A 16,097-nucleotide genomic window follows, 5' to 3' on the forward strand; every position below is an offset into this window, starting at 1 on the left:
GTCTCCCTGATTTTGAATGGCAAATATATATATATAAAAAAAATGTATATCTATCACATGCGAACTGACTCTCACCAGGTTTGGCACACTCCCAGCTCCCTTCAGCTCAGCAGAAAACTGGGGCAAGTTGTTGGAAAGGGCTGTCTTGTTCTGGAGTTGTTGGGCGTTGACCCCGGCTGCCCCCATCTGCTGCACCCCAGCCTGACCATACTGCTGGCCGAATGGAGCTCCTGACATTGCCATCTATAATGGGCAAACAGGACAGAGAGAGGTCAGAAGATGTGCACATCATGCAGCATACCATCACAGTAGATCTACCCGGGTTGACGCTAGATTGGATCCACCGGAGGGACACGCATTCTAAACTCTACACAGCTGTAATTGGTTCTATCAGTGTCAGGCAACTGGCCCCTAATTCTAATCCCGACCCTAACTTTAATCCCCCCACAACGTAACAACCAATCATAGGCAGAGCATCCCTCCCGCTGATCCAATCTAGCCAGAGTCATCAATCGTTTCCCCCTGCACTTAGTGTGAGTCTCCGAGTGCACAAACAAACACATTGAACTGCGACATGTAGTCGGGGTTAATAGGAAACCAACAGCACATTTTTTGGCTCGCAGCCTCCGAGGACGTTAATCCGGCCATCGGCACGCGGCCGGCTTTCTCGCTCGGCAGACAGGCACTCTCTTGACACGAAACCTCTTGGCATGAGGATCTGCTTTTCAGGCAAAGTGGCGTAGACTTTGCTGCACGCTGTCGTGTTGTTTTGTCTCTAAAAAGGAGACCTATTATGCTTTTTCTGTATTTCTGTCATATACATGATGTTATGGTCATAATTAAAGTGGCCAAAGTTTCAAATAATGAGGAACTTAAACATAATTCCTGAGAAAAAAAACTCAGGATTCAGACTGCTCTGAACGCTCAGTTTACAAAGAACCAATGTCAGCTTTTCACAGATTTCTTTAAATGGTCATCTGCTCCGGCAAAGCACGCCAGCAAGTACAGGGATGCGTCCGCCCACCCACTCAGTCTGTCAATAATACCAAAAAGCAGTTATCAAGTGACGATATTCCAAACTAAAAGCCCGTCAAACTACAGTCTAGCACATTGCCTACACACACTATTAAGAGAGGCAGAGAGAAATGTATACATGGTTTGCGACTGAAAGACTAAATCGTCATATCGAATAAAAAGCCGGTTGTGACCGTAATATTTACCAATTGTAATCTATGTTGCTGCAGATGTTCTGGCTGGCCACTCATATTCCAGATCGGATTCGGGCTTGAACATGTGCAGACTGATTTTAAAGGTTGGCGTTTCCAATCAAGAACAATAAATGTATTTTCCGCACTGGTAAAGCAATGAGGCGGGAGTCACAAGAAAGTGGCAACCCACCAAGATGTCACCCATAGGTCAGTGACACGCCATTCTGAAGGATGGCATTTTTGCTGTCGCCATCTTGTTTTTTTGGAACCAGGAATGACCATATTTGGATGAACTTTTAGGGAGGGGTGCCTTCAAGAGTCCAGAGGAAGGCTTCTTTCAGACAGAGTATGAATTGATGGGCTGCACAAATGTAATATACTTTTTTTTGTTGTAATAGTTCAAAGCTACACAAGAATAAACATAAAACCGGGAAAGGAGCATAGTAGTTCCTCTTTAAAATGTGTTGAAGCTGTTGCAATGTTCGCGGTGCCAGCACTGGCAACACCTCATCTGCCCAGTTTACACAGTGCATCTCATTTTTCTCTTTCCTGTTTCCCAGCCAAAGACATTCCACTAAACACTCTTGTCAAAAACATTTATAAAACATATATATTTACAATACATTTATTTGATTTGTGTATATTTAAATTGTATTAATTTAACTGCACTTTCTGTTTCCCCTGTCTCTCTACATTTTATTGTTCACTGTTCACCTATGGGTACACCACTTTCAGACATGCCGACAGGAAGGTAAGACTCATTTCAGTACTGCCTACATAACCAAATGTTGCCAGTAGCATTTCTATCCTATCTGCTGCTATTACAACATTGTGGCCATACTCAGATTCCTTCTTACCTATGGCTACATCTCTGACTAACGTTTCAAAAGTGCTGTTAGACCACAGCTTTTTTTTTTCTTTTTTTGTCCAAACATTTGCTGACTTTGCAAAAATGTTTTAATTAATTTGGTCACAAAATGCAAACCATCAGCGGTACAGAGCCCTGCAAGGGCTGCTTGAAAAAGACTTAAAGAGCTTAATTATTCTTCAGAAAAGAGCTGCTATCTTTCTTGTTCGGTCATTTCTTCCCATCTCTCCCAGGCCCTCAGCTTGAGTTTGTCTTTTGCCTGACTCTCTCTCTCTCTCTCTGTGGTGGCCCAAGCAGCAGCCTGCTCTGCTTTGCAGACAGAGCAAGCCCTGCCCAGCGGAGAGAGAAACCATGACACAAGACAGAAAGACCAGCTTGCACAACAGCTGAGCAGAGCCTGCACTGCTGCCTGCCCCTCCCCCTCCCTTGCACAGAGCCACACAGATGCTTGCCTGCCTGCCGCTCATTCACACATTCAGCCTCCACTCACACACTGGTTCTCCCACTTGATGCGCTGCTGCACGTAGGAAGGAGGAGTGAAGACCAGGCAAGAGGACAGCACTGCTGTGCCCCTCCTCTCGACAAGTCCCCTTTACTTTTTCATTATCGGTTTCGTAAACTTTTACAACGGATGTAAACGCGTAAAAACGCGGCCTTAATTTGAATATGGCCAAATACTTCTGGAGGGATCTTTGAGTTTGTTTCACTTTTGCTTACTCTCATTTGTACGAAGGACAGCAGGTGTAAAAAAAAAAAAAAAAAGGACATGCGGTCCGTGCTGCATTATCGTTTATTGTACTATGTAGCTGTATGCGTGTGGCTGCCAATATATTTCTGGTTAAAAGGCTTTATTAAGTCTAAAAATAACAATTAAATGTGTGCATAACACAAACCCAAGGACCAAAAGAAACATCCATCCATTTTCTTCCGCATATCCGGGATTGGTTCGCGGTGGCAGCAGGCCAAGCAAGCTGGCCCAGACTTCCCCTTGCCCAGCAACATTTTCCAGCTCAACCTTGAGGATCCCGAGGTGTTCCCAGGCCAGCTGGGAGATATAATCCCTCCAGCGTGTTCTGGGTCTTCCCCGGGGTCTCCTGCCAGTTGGGCCCGCCTGGAAAAGCTCCAGTGGGAGGCGCCCATGAGGATCCTGATCAGATGCCCAAAACCACCTCAGCTGACTCCTTTCGACGCGAAGGCGCGGCGGCCTAGACTTCAAGTTCCCCCCTGATGTCCTGATCTCTAAGGCTGACCCCGGCCACCTGTCGATCTCCCGCTCCATCCTCCCCTCACTCGTGAACAAGACTTCGAGATACTTAAACTCCTTCGCTCGAGGCAGGCACTACTTCCCGACCTGGAGGGAGCAATCCACCGGTTTCTGGCAGAGCACCATGGCCTCAGATTTGGAGGTGCTAACCATCATCCCCGCCGCCTCGCACTCGGCTGCAAACCGCCTCAGTGAGTGCTGGAGGTCGTGGTCCGAAGAGACCCAACAGGACCACATCATCTGCAAATAGCAGAGAGGCGATCCCGAGACCCCCAAACCCGACGTTCTCCTCCCCCCGGCTGCGCCTAGGTATCCTGTCCATGATGGTCACTAACAGGATCGGTGACGAAGGACAAGCATGGTGGAGGCCAACACCCACCGGAAACGAGTCTGAGAATATGAACACAGCTCCTACTGCGGTTGCACAGAGACCGGATGGCCCGTTGCAGCGGCTCCGGCACCCCGTACTCCCGCAGCACCCCCCACAAAAACCCCAGAGGGACCCGGTCGAAAGCCTTCTCCAAGTCCACAAAGCACATGTAGACTAGATGGGAAAACTCCCAGGACCCCTCCAGTAGTCTTGCGAGGGTAAAGAGCTGGTCCACTGTTCCACAACCGGGACGGAATCCGTACTGCTCCTCTCGAATCTGAGGTTCGACAAACGGTCGGAGCCTCCTTTCCAGCACCCTGGCATAAGCTTTGCCCGGGAGGCCGAGTAGTGCGATACCCCGATAGTTGGAGCACACTGTCCAGTCCCCTTTTTTGAAAATGGGAACCACCAACCCGGTCTGTCAGTCCATGGGCACTATTCGGTACATAAGCACAAACAACAGTCAGAGTCTTCCTCCCTGCGACCCGCAGGCACATGGAGGCGACCCTCTGGTTCTCCGGGGAGAACTCCAACACATCGGCGCTCAGCCAGAGGCTCGTGAGTATCGCCACTCCCGCCCGGCGGCTCTCACCCCGGGCAACTCCAGAAAAAGATAAAGTCCAGCCCCTCTTCAGGAGCTTGGTTCCAGAGCCAGTGCTGTGCATGGAGGTGAGCCCAGCTATATCTAGCTGGTACTGCTCCACCCCCTGCGCCAGCTCCGGCTCTTTCCCCGCTAGCGAGGTGACGTTCTACGTCCGTAGAGCTAGTCTATGCCGCCGGCGATCGGCTCGCCCGGGCCCCTGGCCCGGCCCCGCCCCCGCTCTGCATTGCACCCGACCCCGATGCTTGTCCCTGCGGGTGGTGGGTCCACAGGGTGACTGCTCCATGTTGTATCTTCGGGCTGAGCCCGACCGGGCCCCATCCATGGGCGAAGGCCCGGCCACCAGGCGCTCGGCGGCGAGCTCCCCTCCTGGGTCTGGCTCCGGGAGGGTTCCCCGGTTTGCCTGATCCAGGCGAGGTGACCTCAGACCCGTGGGCTGCTATTCATCAGGGGTCTTCTGAACCGCTCTTAGTCTGGGCTCTCCCCTGAGACCAATATGCCTTTGGAGACCCTACCAGGGGCTGATGCCCCAGACAACTTAGCTCCCAGACCAAAAGAAATATAATCCTTAAATGTTTTAATATGATGAAAAATTCAAACAAAACCTGGCAAACAATTTGGGCAAATCAATCACACAACTGAAAATGAGAAGCTGTGCTCTGGAAGCCAACAACAGATTATGCAAATGCTTGTGTAATATCAGCAATTTACCCGCTAATTTTTTATATCTTACTGTAAGTATCTCTTGTTCCAATTCGCTCTAACAATTCCCCATTGTCTTTACTAGCAGAGCATTTACATTAAAAAAAACTTCTTTTTTTTTAAACTTAAAAAATACTTAAATATACGCCATGTTATTTCTTTCAAAGTACTGCTGAAGTCAGTTTTATTTCTCCTGATTTATACATCATCCAAAACATCACTCACCTACACTTCGGCAACCTGTTTCTCTGATGGCAGCTATACAAGGCGAATATCACAACAGCCAGATTCTAACCACAGACAGACATGCGCATACTGGCACAAATGTGCGTCTTCCTCTTTCCCCATTTCTTCGTCTCAAACATAATCACGGCATCTCAAAACAATGTGAAGGCATTTGCAGGTATTGCATGAAATATGACAAAAAAAGAGTCCATAAACGGTCACACGTAAAAGCTGTAAGTTTTTTTGTTTTGTTTTTATCATAATGTAACAAAATATCATCAGACATTTGGGCGTCTATATGGGAGGGGGGTGGGTGCTTGTTTCATGTGGTGACGTCTGCTGAAATAATATAGAGTGAGAACTAGCCTGCTGGTTTAACCTTGGTTTCCTGTCAAACCACAAAGCCCAAAGGCTCTCAGACAAGAGGGAAAACATTTTCTCACATTGAGCACTTCAAAGTCTACGAAAGCAAAGATATTCACGTAGAAATACAACCACAGGGACACCAAGGAAATCACTTTTCATTCACAAACCTGCTTGCAGTACCGTGACACAATTTGCAGGTCTTGTCTCATTTGTATTGCTTATGCTTGTTCTCAGATTATAAAGGCGTAAGAATACAGTAATAAACACATCAGCATCGATCTGCTATGAAACTCTCTGCTGGGCCAAGTTAGCCCCACACAGACGGATGCACTTGAGTGCCGATTCAACCCCCTCAACTGATTGCCTGCTTCCTCCAGCAGACCCAGGAAGAAGAACAAATCAATACATGGAGAGTGGGAGATGAATGATGGCAAATCAGCAATCGGGTTAGGTGATAATACTATATTGAACATATCTTTATAAAAAAAAAGATGAGATAAAAGGAGAAATTCGTAAACAGCCCATAAGGCATACTACTTGTTAACAGTAGCCCGTTACACTACAGAATGAAATCTATTTCTGACCATCTGTGTTGTAGTGCTTTGGTAAAGTACTGTCCACTTCCTAAAAAAAAAAAATACATATCAGAGTTGAAGAAGTTTACAAAAGTCAATAAATGCTATCCTTTTGGTGTAAAAAGTAAATCGGAGATAAAAAAAAAAAAAAAAAAAAAAAAAAAAGCACTCCTACAGAAAGCCATGCATTTGCAAATAAATCAACATCCTTGAATATGAAGACAAATGAGGTAAAAAGATGTAAATGATCTGGCAATTGTATCTTCTGCAGGTGATGTTGCTACGTCAATTTATTATATAAGCAATGTGAACATTAGACAAAACCATAGACTGTATATAAAAGTGGATGCAGTTTCCGGGTTTGAAAAATTAGGCCGATGCGGAAATGCCTTAAGCTGCAATTCCACAGAGTGCCACTAGAGGTTGTCTTAAAAAGCCGCCGGCTCCATAGACTCCTATTCAAGTTGTCTCATGAAATACGAAGTCAATTAATTTTTTCCACAAGTTATTTTGGTTTTGCTAGCTAAAGTCACTCCTTCGTATTCGTTTTCTGGTGGTCTATCTTAAAATAATCCCGGCATTAATCACTTTACAGAGCAAACAACTGGTCACTTGTGGGTTTAATTAAGCAGAATTTTGAACCTCACCTTATTCATGCTTCCAGCTTGCTGAGCATTCAACGCGTTGTGTGCACCCAACTGTGGCCCTCCTTGGGTGAGTGTCTCTGCCAGCACGCTGCCTCCAACACCAGGTCCACCTCCCACTTGTGTCCCCTGCATGCCTTGGCCCTGGTACTGCATGCCAGGCCCAGGTCTCCCCCGGCCTGTTGGTCCCATACCCCCGTTCATCACCTGTCCTGCCTGGCCCATGACACCATGGCCCTGCCCACTGTTCAACATCGCCTGGTTGAAGCCCATGCCCGTGCTTCCGTTGCCTTGTCCAGCAGCAGTGCCTCCTTTCTGGCCCTGGGGAGACTGATGATTGGGGGAGCCTTGCCCCAGTGGACTTTTACCCAGCACAGCGCTTAGCTGGCTTCCCACCATGCCTCCCTGTTGGGGGCTGGCAGAATTAAGACCGCCTCCCAAGATGGAGGAACTTCCTGGTCGCAGGAGCTCTGACAGCTGCTTGTGTTTAGCAGCTGCATCAGGTACGATTGAATTGAGACCAGGACCCCCTCCACCTGGGCCCCCATTAGAGGACATTCCCATTGCCAAGTCTCCATTGGGGATGAGCTCATCTGGAAGGTCATTTTCCAGGTCAAAAAGCGACACAAGATCTATAAAAATAAAAGAGAGACAGGAAAATAAGAATTAGCCATTATCACTGATACATCTACTTTATATAGTAACAAAGTAATTGAAGAGGTCACTAACCATCAAAGACAGAGATAACCTGTGAGTGTAACTGTGTGGCAGTTTCTCTGTTTTAAGAGAGAATCTGAAGATTTATTCAACTACAATTACAATTATATTAATCAATTAGGAAAAAGATCCCAAGCAAGAGTTCAGTTGTCTGTTTTAAAATTCTTTTTTTTTGGTGGATTTTTAATTTCTTCTGCATTCAAGGCACCTATATGACAAAAAAAACACAACTTGGTAGGACAAAAGTTCAACACGCATGACAAACTATCGTCCAAACTAAACCTGGCTTCATTATTATACAAAAGGTAAAGATAATAAGTAAGTGTATGTTTATGTATAACAGCCCTCATAATTCAACTGGAACCACAGGAAAGTTATCACAATATAGTTCAACAGACATCAGCCAATTGCATAGATATCATTACTGGTGTACACGTCAATTAATAACAAATAATAAAAAGCAAAATATATGTTTTGGAGCAGTATCACCATTCTATAGTTTGTGCACCAGAGTAGTGACAAATTTATATTTCATCTTAAAAGTGCCTATCTTATTTATTGGTCATAATTTTGAATCAAAAACATTTATTAATATGTTATGGCAACTTATTCCAAGCTGTTTAAAAAAAACAATTTTATTTATTGTTAATGAATCCAATTTAAATGTTATCCTCCAGCCTTATCTAGGCTTGGCTATGAACCAACCCACTCACTGTGCTTATACAGGCATATTTGGTAGGCTTCAGTATGACACAAAATATGAGAAAATTTGGGGCGGTTGCACCTGAGCAACAATTAAAACTAAAATCACACAGCAATTTAACTGTGTAGTGTGCATTTAGGAAATGCTGATACAGTACCAGACATCAGTTTGTAACATCTCATATTGGCTTACCTTATTCTATTCCAAATTAATCAGGCAGAATACACTAAAAAAAATCTTCCTCTGGTGACTTGGTCGGTGTGTGTGCATTGGCACATATGGCAAACGGTTCAAATTAAAATTACACTAAAAGCATATCGGTTCCTGCTTTAACTCCACAGTAACAATTGGGAGAAAGAAAAGGTGCAGGAGGAAAGCTTCTGCTCTGCAGCTAAGAGCGCCCTTGTGGCTGTGCAGATAAAGTAAACATGAACACTCAACACGCAGATAACAGTAAGAGAACATTAATGAAGGCTGAAGTCCGAATCACGCGTCCAAGCCAAGGTCTTTCACGTGAGGGTGTGCCACAGCAGCAACCCCCCCCCCCCCACACACACACACACACACACACAGCTCAATGCCTGGGTCGTTAAGGCTGGAGAGAGATCCAACCTGTTTCCCAATGAAATATGGCAGCAATTAATAAGAGCTTAAATTTTATAGCCACAGGCCTTCAAGGAAATACCTGAGCTGTGTCTATGGTTAAAGCAACAAGTCTCTGTAAAGCAAGAGATGTGGATGGTGCATAGGTGAGAGAAAACACCTGCAACTTGGCCTGAGGCTAATAGAGCAACAAGACGGGAGACCACGGAAACATCCGTGGACCAGAGAATCCCAACATTCGAGTCACACTGTTCTCACCTGAAGGAGGACATCGCCGCTATCGGCTCTAATTCACCCAAAGCTTTTCAGCAGTCACTGGGAGATAATAACCGGCTGTGCAGCAGACTGTTGGTGCCTTACCAGAGTCAGAAAGAAATGGAAAGAGCAAAATACCCTCCCTCTTCTCTTCCAAGACAGAGCGAGCAAAGTCTCTCAGCAATTACAGCAGTGATAAAGGGACATTAAATTCATAAAGAATGGCAATGAAAGCACACACATCAAATCATACCCACTGAAATCACTACTACCAAGATACCATGTTGTGGCCACCACAAAATACAATTGAGACAAACTCCAAGACTACAAACCTGGACCACAGCCAGTTGGAGAAAACACAAAACATAGGGCCTAAATTAAAGAAGGAATTAAATTATTCTTTTCATATTTTAAACCCTCTCCTCTTCTTGTTACAGGCGGGTTAAGAATTTCAATGTTTCTACACATCTGACAATGAAAACACTTCAACTGGACTTTGATTTGAATAAGGGGTAGTCGCTTGACCTGCGCCCAAATTAAAGACTTTCATTGAGAAGTTTATTGAGGCAAGATTAGGTTTGTGAAACACAGTAAATTGCCGCAGCTTTTACACGTTCTTTTTTTGGCTGGACCGTCACAGCGCGTGAATATCAAGTTACACCACTTGCTGGCAGAATGCCACGTGACTGACAGAAGTTATACCGTGGGTCGTCCAAGTGCTGCGAATATGCATTTTGAAAGAAAAGCTTATTTCGGTAGCAAACGGCATTATCCAGATGAAAAAAATATGGAAAACAGTATTTTATAGTCATGCCGCTGGGTAGGAGAAAGATGAGGAAACAATCTGTCCTTTCCGAGTCACTTATTTTGGTCATCCCATTTTTCCCATTCATAATATATTTTAATCTCAATATAAACGGTAGTCCCCGTGCGCAGTAGCAAATATGTGCAGCAGATCATGGTGATCTTTTGTGTGACGTTTACTCAATGTGACTTGTTAAGGCATAAATCTTAGAGAGAATCAAGTTATGGATTCAAAAATACGAAAATGATCACTTTGAACTGAAACAACTTCATCTAATTTTTGTTAGATTAAAACTCAATATAATAATCCCCCTGGAAATTCAAATTAAAAAGTTCCCCGTACGGCTTTGCTTTGAAAGTCATCAAGTTGAATCATCAGTTGAAAAACCCGCAGTCGACCGAGATTCATCAAGTCAGGCAGTCATTCTTTTTTCTTTCACTCACAAACATTGGATCCTCTCTCTACTTTACCGAGGGAAGACAGTTGGGTACTGGAGGCAAATGGAGGGCAACAAAAGCGACAATGGCGATGCCCCTGCACCACACTGAGGTTAAGGACCGGGTGTCCCCTGATGGGGAACCCACCGCGGGGAAAGAATAGTCGAATCTTGGTACTGAACCGCCAACTCCGGTTCAACTGGAAAAAAATACAGCCGTGTACTTCCCTAGTTCCCTGTGGCAGTTTTCTAATAAAAAAAAAAGTAATGTCCACAATCATTGTTGATCACCAAAATACGTCGTGTCTTTGAGCTCCGACCGAACACAATGAATGCGTTTCCCTCATCATTAATAGTAATAAATGTATAATGTGATCATTCTTTCCTTATTGTGATAATCAAGCTTTTTTTGTTCTGAAATTTGTCTTTTTTTTTAGAAGTTAGAAAACAATGTGTAAATGGAGCGACATAGAAGTAGGAACAGGTTGGTAAAGTGTCAGACTGACACAATTAACAGACGAAATTCAAAAATTTAACAATACATAAAATAAAATAAAAACTGAGGAAACATGTAAGTCAGTTGTTTTCCACACATTTGATTGCCAGCACATTTGTAAAGCTTTTCATATGGTGGAAGAAGAACTCTGATGACTTCAAGATGTACAAATTAAGTGGCACAGAACACATGTAATACTGGAGCTCCGGTCATTTGCCGCACCATGTTTAAGAAAACCACAACAATTCAGAGAAATGGACAGGAAACATGTTGGGCAGTGCTAAGTGATGTGAACATAACATGTGGACAAAACATTTTTTTATTTTTATTTTTTATTCTCGATGGCTGACAGACATTGACATTTGAATGTGCCGGGGGATATTAGCATTCCGTGGATGTTTCGAGTAGAAAGAGAAAAAGCATGACTGGTTGGCAACTGACGACACCAACACTTCTCCTGATCTTAATCGGCTCCACCTCATCCTAGGAAGGAGCCAACCGATCAGTAAGGCCGGGTGATACGGTCGACATCAAATATCACGATACTTTTAACCAAATACCTCAACACTGTAGGGATGACTATTAGTGCGTTCCCAAAATATTTTCATAATGCGATTTTTGATCAATATTAATCAGTAATTTGGATATAATAAGTAATTGTATAAAGGCTCCCAGTCCAGTAAAAGACAACACGCTCCATGTCGTTGTGTTATGATATCCAAAATCGAAGACAATATTTGGACTAATATCACGACAGCGATATAATATCGATATCTTTCGCAGCCCCAAACCAGAGCATCATTTGCCAACATACCAGCAGGCTGCTGAAAGGCCATATTTTGACGCTTGGCTGTTTTGAACGTGCGCTAATGCTAACGTTGCTGAAGATACTCCCCCGGAGGTTAGCACTCGTACACACAGACCAGACGGAGCAGTAGGGCTGGAGAGCGGCTGCCTCTGGCCCGTGGCGTGACACGCCCACTCAGCCATACAAATGAAAACAAGTCGGACACTGGTCTGTGGCCACAGGCCCAAACACGTACTGACACGAGACCAGGGCACCATAAAAAAAAAACTGTCACACATTAACATAAACATCAAAGGCTTCTATGGCAGCTCCGTAATAGGCTCTGTGCCCGTGAGCTTCAGCTCTGTGTGCAGTGGGCTGGATGTGGCAACAGGAGATGTCCGTCTCACTTCCAACAACGGCAATGAATGGCCAATGACAAATGTGACAGAGTAGGCCAAATGCATTCGGGTACGTTGTGTTAGTGAATGCTGTAATAATTTGAATCTGGGCAGAAACTGAATAATGACATTAAATAATTCCTGAACACTTTAAATGTGAAACTTAATCACCACGCCATTTATTGCATTCAAATAATTCATTTTAAAAACCTCATCTGAATTTATGCAGTCTGAATTCTCTAAGCTCTGAATTTAAGAGTTTATGATGTGAAATTCAGATCTTAACATCTGGCACACCCACGATGAGAAATCGAGTGTGATGAAGCCATCACACTGTTGGTCTGTGAAATATTTTTATACCAATAACCATGTGCTATCTTAAATCTATATAAAAAAATTAAAAAAATTTTTAAAAAAAAAATTATCTGCATAAACTTTTGGGGGAAATTTATGTTCATCTCACAGTTCACTGGTCGTCTTCATCCCGAGAGGAGACTTCCTTGAGAGCAGGTCTCTAAGAGACTCTGTGATGCCTCACTGAGTGCATGCGCTTCTGCGCACGTCAACTCAGACAGAAAGGGCTTCTGGCAGCGATGGGGGAGGAGGCCCGGCGTCCGCCTGCTTTATTGCCCAGAGAAAGTTCCCGTCACCCCTCTGAGAAGACGAGCTACCGTGGCTGAAGACGGGACAGTCAGCTGGCTGGATAATGCAGCCATCCACAAACGGCAAGGCAGACCAAATACAGACATTTGCACCCATCAGCTATTTGTTGATGGCAGACACATGTTTCCAATCTCCGCTGCAATTTTCAATGACGCAACTATACACCAGTCTATATGTATTTTCTATAAGATCAGAGTTAAGAGGAGGCTGCTGTTGTGCATTACCTCAACCGCCTTTCCTGAAATGTAATGGTCCATAGTTTTTTAATGCTTGCGACTCGCAACTGTACAATGAATGCCATCGGAGCCACGTCTAGTACACAGAAAGCATACACGCACAGCTAGGAAGTGCTCAGTAGTATGTTTCTAAACAGATTCCAGACTGGCTGATTCTACCAATAACGTTGAGCTGACTTACACCATCGTGTTTTATACTTTATAACTAGCAAATAAGAAAAGTCCAATTTGATTCAAAGGTGAACTTTGCAATAAAAGTGCACTAAGATGTTTCCAAACCTGCCATTTAATTTCAACGTGTGCTGAGAGACATGAACACCGAGCACTCCCTGAGATACATGAAATGTTCCTTGTTATGTACAAACCATATGTGGCCGATTGTAGAGTTTCCTTTTTAGGCAGCATCCACGTTTTTCCCTCTTACAATCAGGGTCACTGTTCTCCGTTTCATGTCACCGTCCATGTAAAATGATTTCATTCATGATATTACGGGTCTGGGTTGCATGAACAGACGCCAAAAGTTCTGTTCAATATTTTTGTGTTTTAAAGCAACGGCAAATATGTCGGCCCGTTGCTAAGTTATTAATATTATTATGCACAAAATATTTTGGCAGCGCTCAACTCTTGGGTGTCTGTCAAACTTCAGACAACTCCAAAAACATGCTATCCAAAGTTTGTGAAGTAGATACTTTTAATTTATAGCTCTAATTCAATAATCTGAAACATCATAGTGGGAAACTGATTAAATATTGATATATCTCTCATTCAGAGATGAACTCGACACTCATTTTCAAAAAGATTGTCAGCATTTGTACACGAGTGAAAGGGGGGCTCATACGGTAGCTGAGAACTTCTCCAAATACACCTACTACCTGCCCAGGGGACCGGCTTTAAAATTATAAAGCAAAACTGTCTGAAAACTAAATTTAATAATGACCATTGTAAAATTCCTATACAGGACTCTACGTAGCGTCTATAAGTCTATCCCCGATAATAAATCAGTTATAAATAACACTTAACTCATCATTTCACACAGAGAGTCCAATGAAACGCTGTACTTCCTGTCAATCACAATTTATTTATTTTTAAAATCTCACTTGTTTTTTTTAACAGCCCGACTACTCCAAGTAACTGAGCAGAGTCGCTCTGCAGGTTGCACTGGTGAAGACGCAGACACCCCCCCCCCCGGGCTACTTTCTGATAGCCTTATCATGGCACCAGTTTTTCTCGGCTCAGGAGTTATGTTATGCACGTGTTCTCCCCCCCGATTAGGAGGCAGCAGAAAAGTTTGATCGAGGTACCAAAGGAATGCAGTCGCTCAGTACATTTTCTCAGATCTTTTGGTTGAAGGGCTGATTCATCAGTGGAAGACTGACTATCATTTATCCGGACAACAGTACAGGTCCAAGTGCTTGTGCTGTCAAGAATCTGCACAGCCCAAGTGCCAATGAGCAAGACACTACTTCCAATGCGCAGATAGGAGGCAGCATTTTCATCTGTGCTGGTGGATTGGAAAACAGTTTCTCTGAAGGGATCAAAGGGGATCACAATATTTTTGACAACGTCAGGTTTGTTCATGCACAGGTGCCGAAGGATTACTCAAGAAAACACTAAAAGCAATGTAGGTGCAACTGTGGTATTTCAATTGAAAAGTTGGGAGCCTGTTGAGCAGTTGCAATCCTCGTGTGATGGAGATAGAGTGAGTTTGCATCTTTTTTTTTTCTTTTTTTTTACACCAATTGCTGTTTATACCGTTTTCAGTGATTTGTAAATTAAACCAAACAATCCTACAGAAACTTAATGCCGTTTTCCTCTGATTTTAGCACAGCATCCTGAAGTGACTGATGGGTTTCCTTCAGTTGGATCTATGCAGTCTCATTGAACAACAATACCGTACAGACAGCAGGCTTAATAAACAGGGAGGCTATTGCATGTTAGGTGCATTTGTAAAACCGTGTTGTGTCCTCACCTGGGCCATCTGATCCTGAGAGGGGTGAGTTAAGCTTGGGTCGCTTTGCAGTGGGGGGTCCGACATCCAGCAGATTGTCAGCCATCCTGGTCGGCAAATGTTATGAATGGATGGTTATGCAGGAGAATAACAGCAGGACCAGTCCAAATCGTCAGCTTCTGGCTCGTAGTAGCTGGTAACTTCTCCTAATGTTACGCGTAAAGGAGCAATTTAACAGTTTTTTTTTTTTTTTTTCCTTCTCGACGGGCAGACTGGCGAAATGCTGCCTGGTTTCAAAAGAAAGGCAACAGCGCCACGCTTCGCCGCCGAAGATCACCCCATGATAATCCAACACCCAACACCCACATAATTATCGTCAATAATTACGTCCAAAAATTATTTCAGTTCGAGAAAATTAAAGAAAAATCAATCATAAAATATTACGAAAAGCGTAAGCAAATCCCTTTTTCCGCAGATCGCCGGTTTCACGTCTGTACAGAATCATTTTTTTCGCAGTCGAAACGACCAGCCATAAAATCTGTTTTGGGCTTAAATAAAAAGATCAAAATTCAAAAAATATTTTCTATGAGGCGGATTATTTTTCTCGTCGCTGTCTCCCGGTAAACAGAGCGTCTCGGGACGGAGATACGGCGAGAAGCGGCGCTCTCTAAAAGGGAAATCAAATATACACTGGGCTGTCGAGGCGATAAAAAACCATGTTACCATCACATGTTTGCATTAATTCTCATCGGAAGGACTAACACTTCGATTTTCCGCACGAAAAAAGCCGTTTGAGCCCGATCTGGGTAGCTCCGATCGTTTTTTAAAATTAATGCTCCCCCCGAAATCCCGATTCTGAGCCGCGTCAAGATGGCGGCTGTTGATTCCTCCGATACAAAAAAAAAAAAAAAAAGTTTTTTTTCTTCCCAGCTAGACTGTGGGGGGGGGGGGGGAGGGGGAGGAGGAGGTATCGTGCTATGACGCCCTGACGTAAACCCTGTGTCCCACCGTGCGTCATGTGGACGTACGTGAAGTTGCCTCTAGAGGTGGAATAACAAAAAAAAAACAAAAAAAAAATTATTTATTAATTATTTTTTTTAAATAAATAAATAAAAAAAATCCGAAATTTACTGTCGTTTCAAACTTTACAAACACACACCAGTCACCACTGCAAATAGAACATACTCATTTGTGTGTCAATAAAAGTATACAGGTCAACATACG

General features: G+C 43.8%; 1 protein-coding gene across 2 annotated transcripts in view; it reads right to left on the reverse strand.

Moving 5' to 3' along the window:
• The window catches only part of crebbpb (CREB binding protein b), a 33,699-nt gene extending 17,955 nt beyond the window's left edge, over window positions 1-15,744 (reverse strand). For both annotated transcript variants that reach the window (XM_069702807.1, XM_069702806.1), the window contains exons 1-3: window positions 14,895-15,744; window positions 6,827-7,455; window positions 76-243 (exon numbers count right to left, since the gene is read on the reverse strand). In XM_069702807.1, coding sequence (XP_069558908.1) covers window positions 76-243; window positions 6,827-7,455; window positions 14,895-14,979 — 882 coding nt within the window. In that variant the 5' untranslated portion in view covers window positions 14,980-15,744. The remainder of the gene's footprint in view (window positions 1-75; window positions 244-6,826; window positions 7,456-14,894) is intronic.
• Between the last annotated feature and the right edge of the window lie 353 nt (window positions 15,745-16,097).

This window comes from Brachyistius frenatus, unplaced genomic scaffold (assembly GCF_029030835.1).
Source record: "Brachyistius frenatus isolate BFR_SWC_R1_liver_20210118 unplaced genomic scaffold, ASM2903083v1 Contig_43, whole genome shotgun sequence".
In the NCBI taxonomy this organism is placed as follows: Eukaryota; Metazoa; Chordata; class Actinopteri; family Embiotocidae; genus Brachyistius; species Brachyistius frenatus.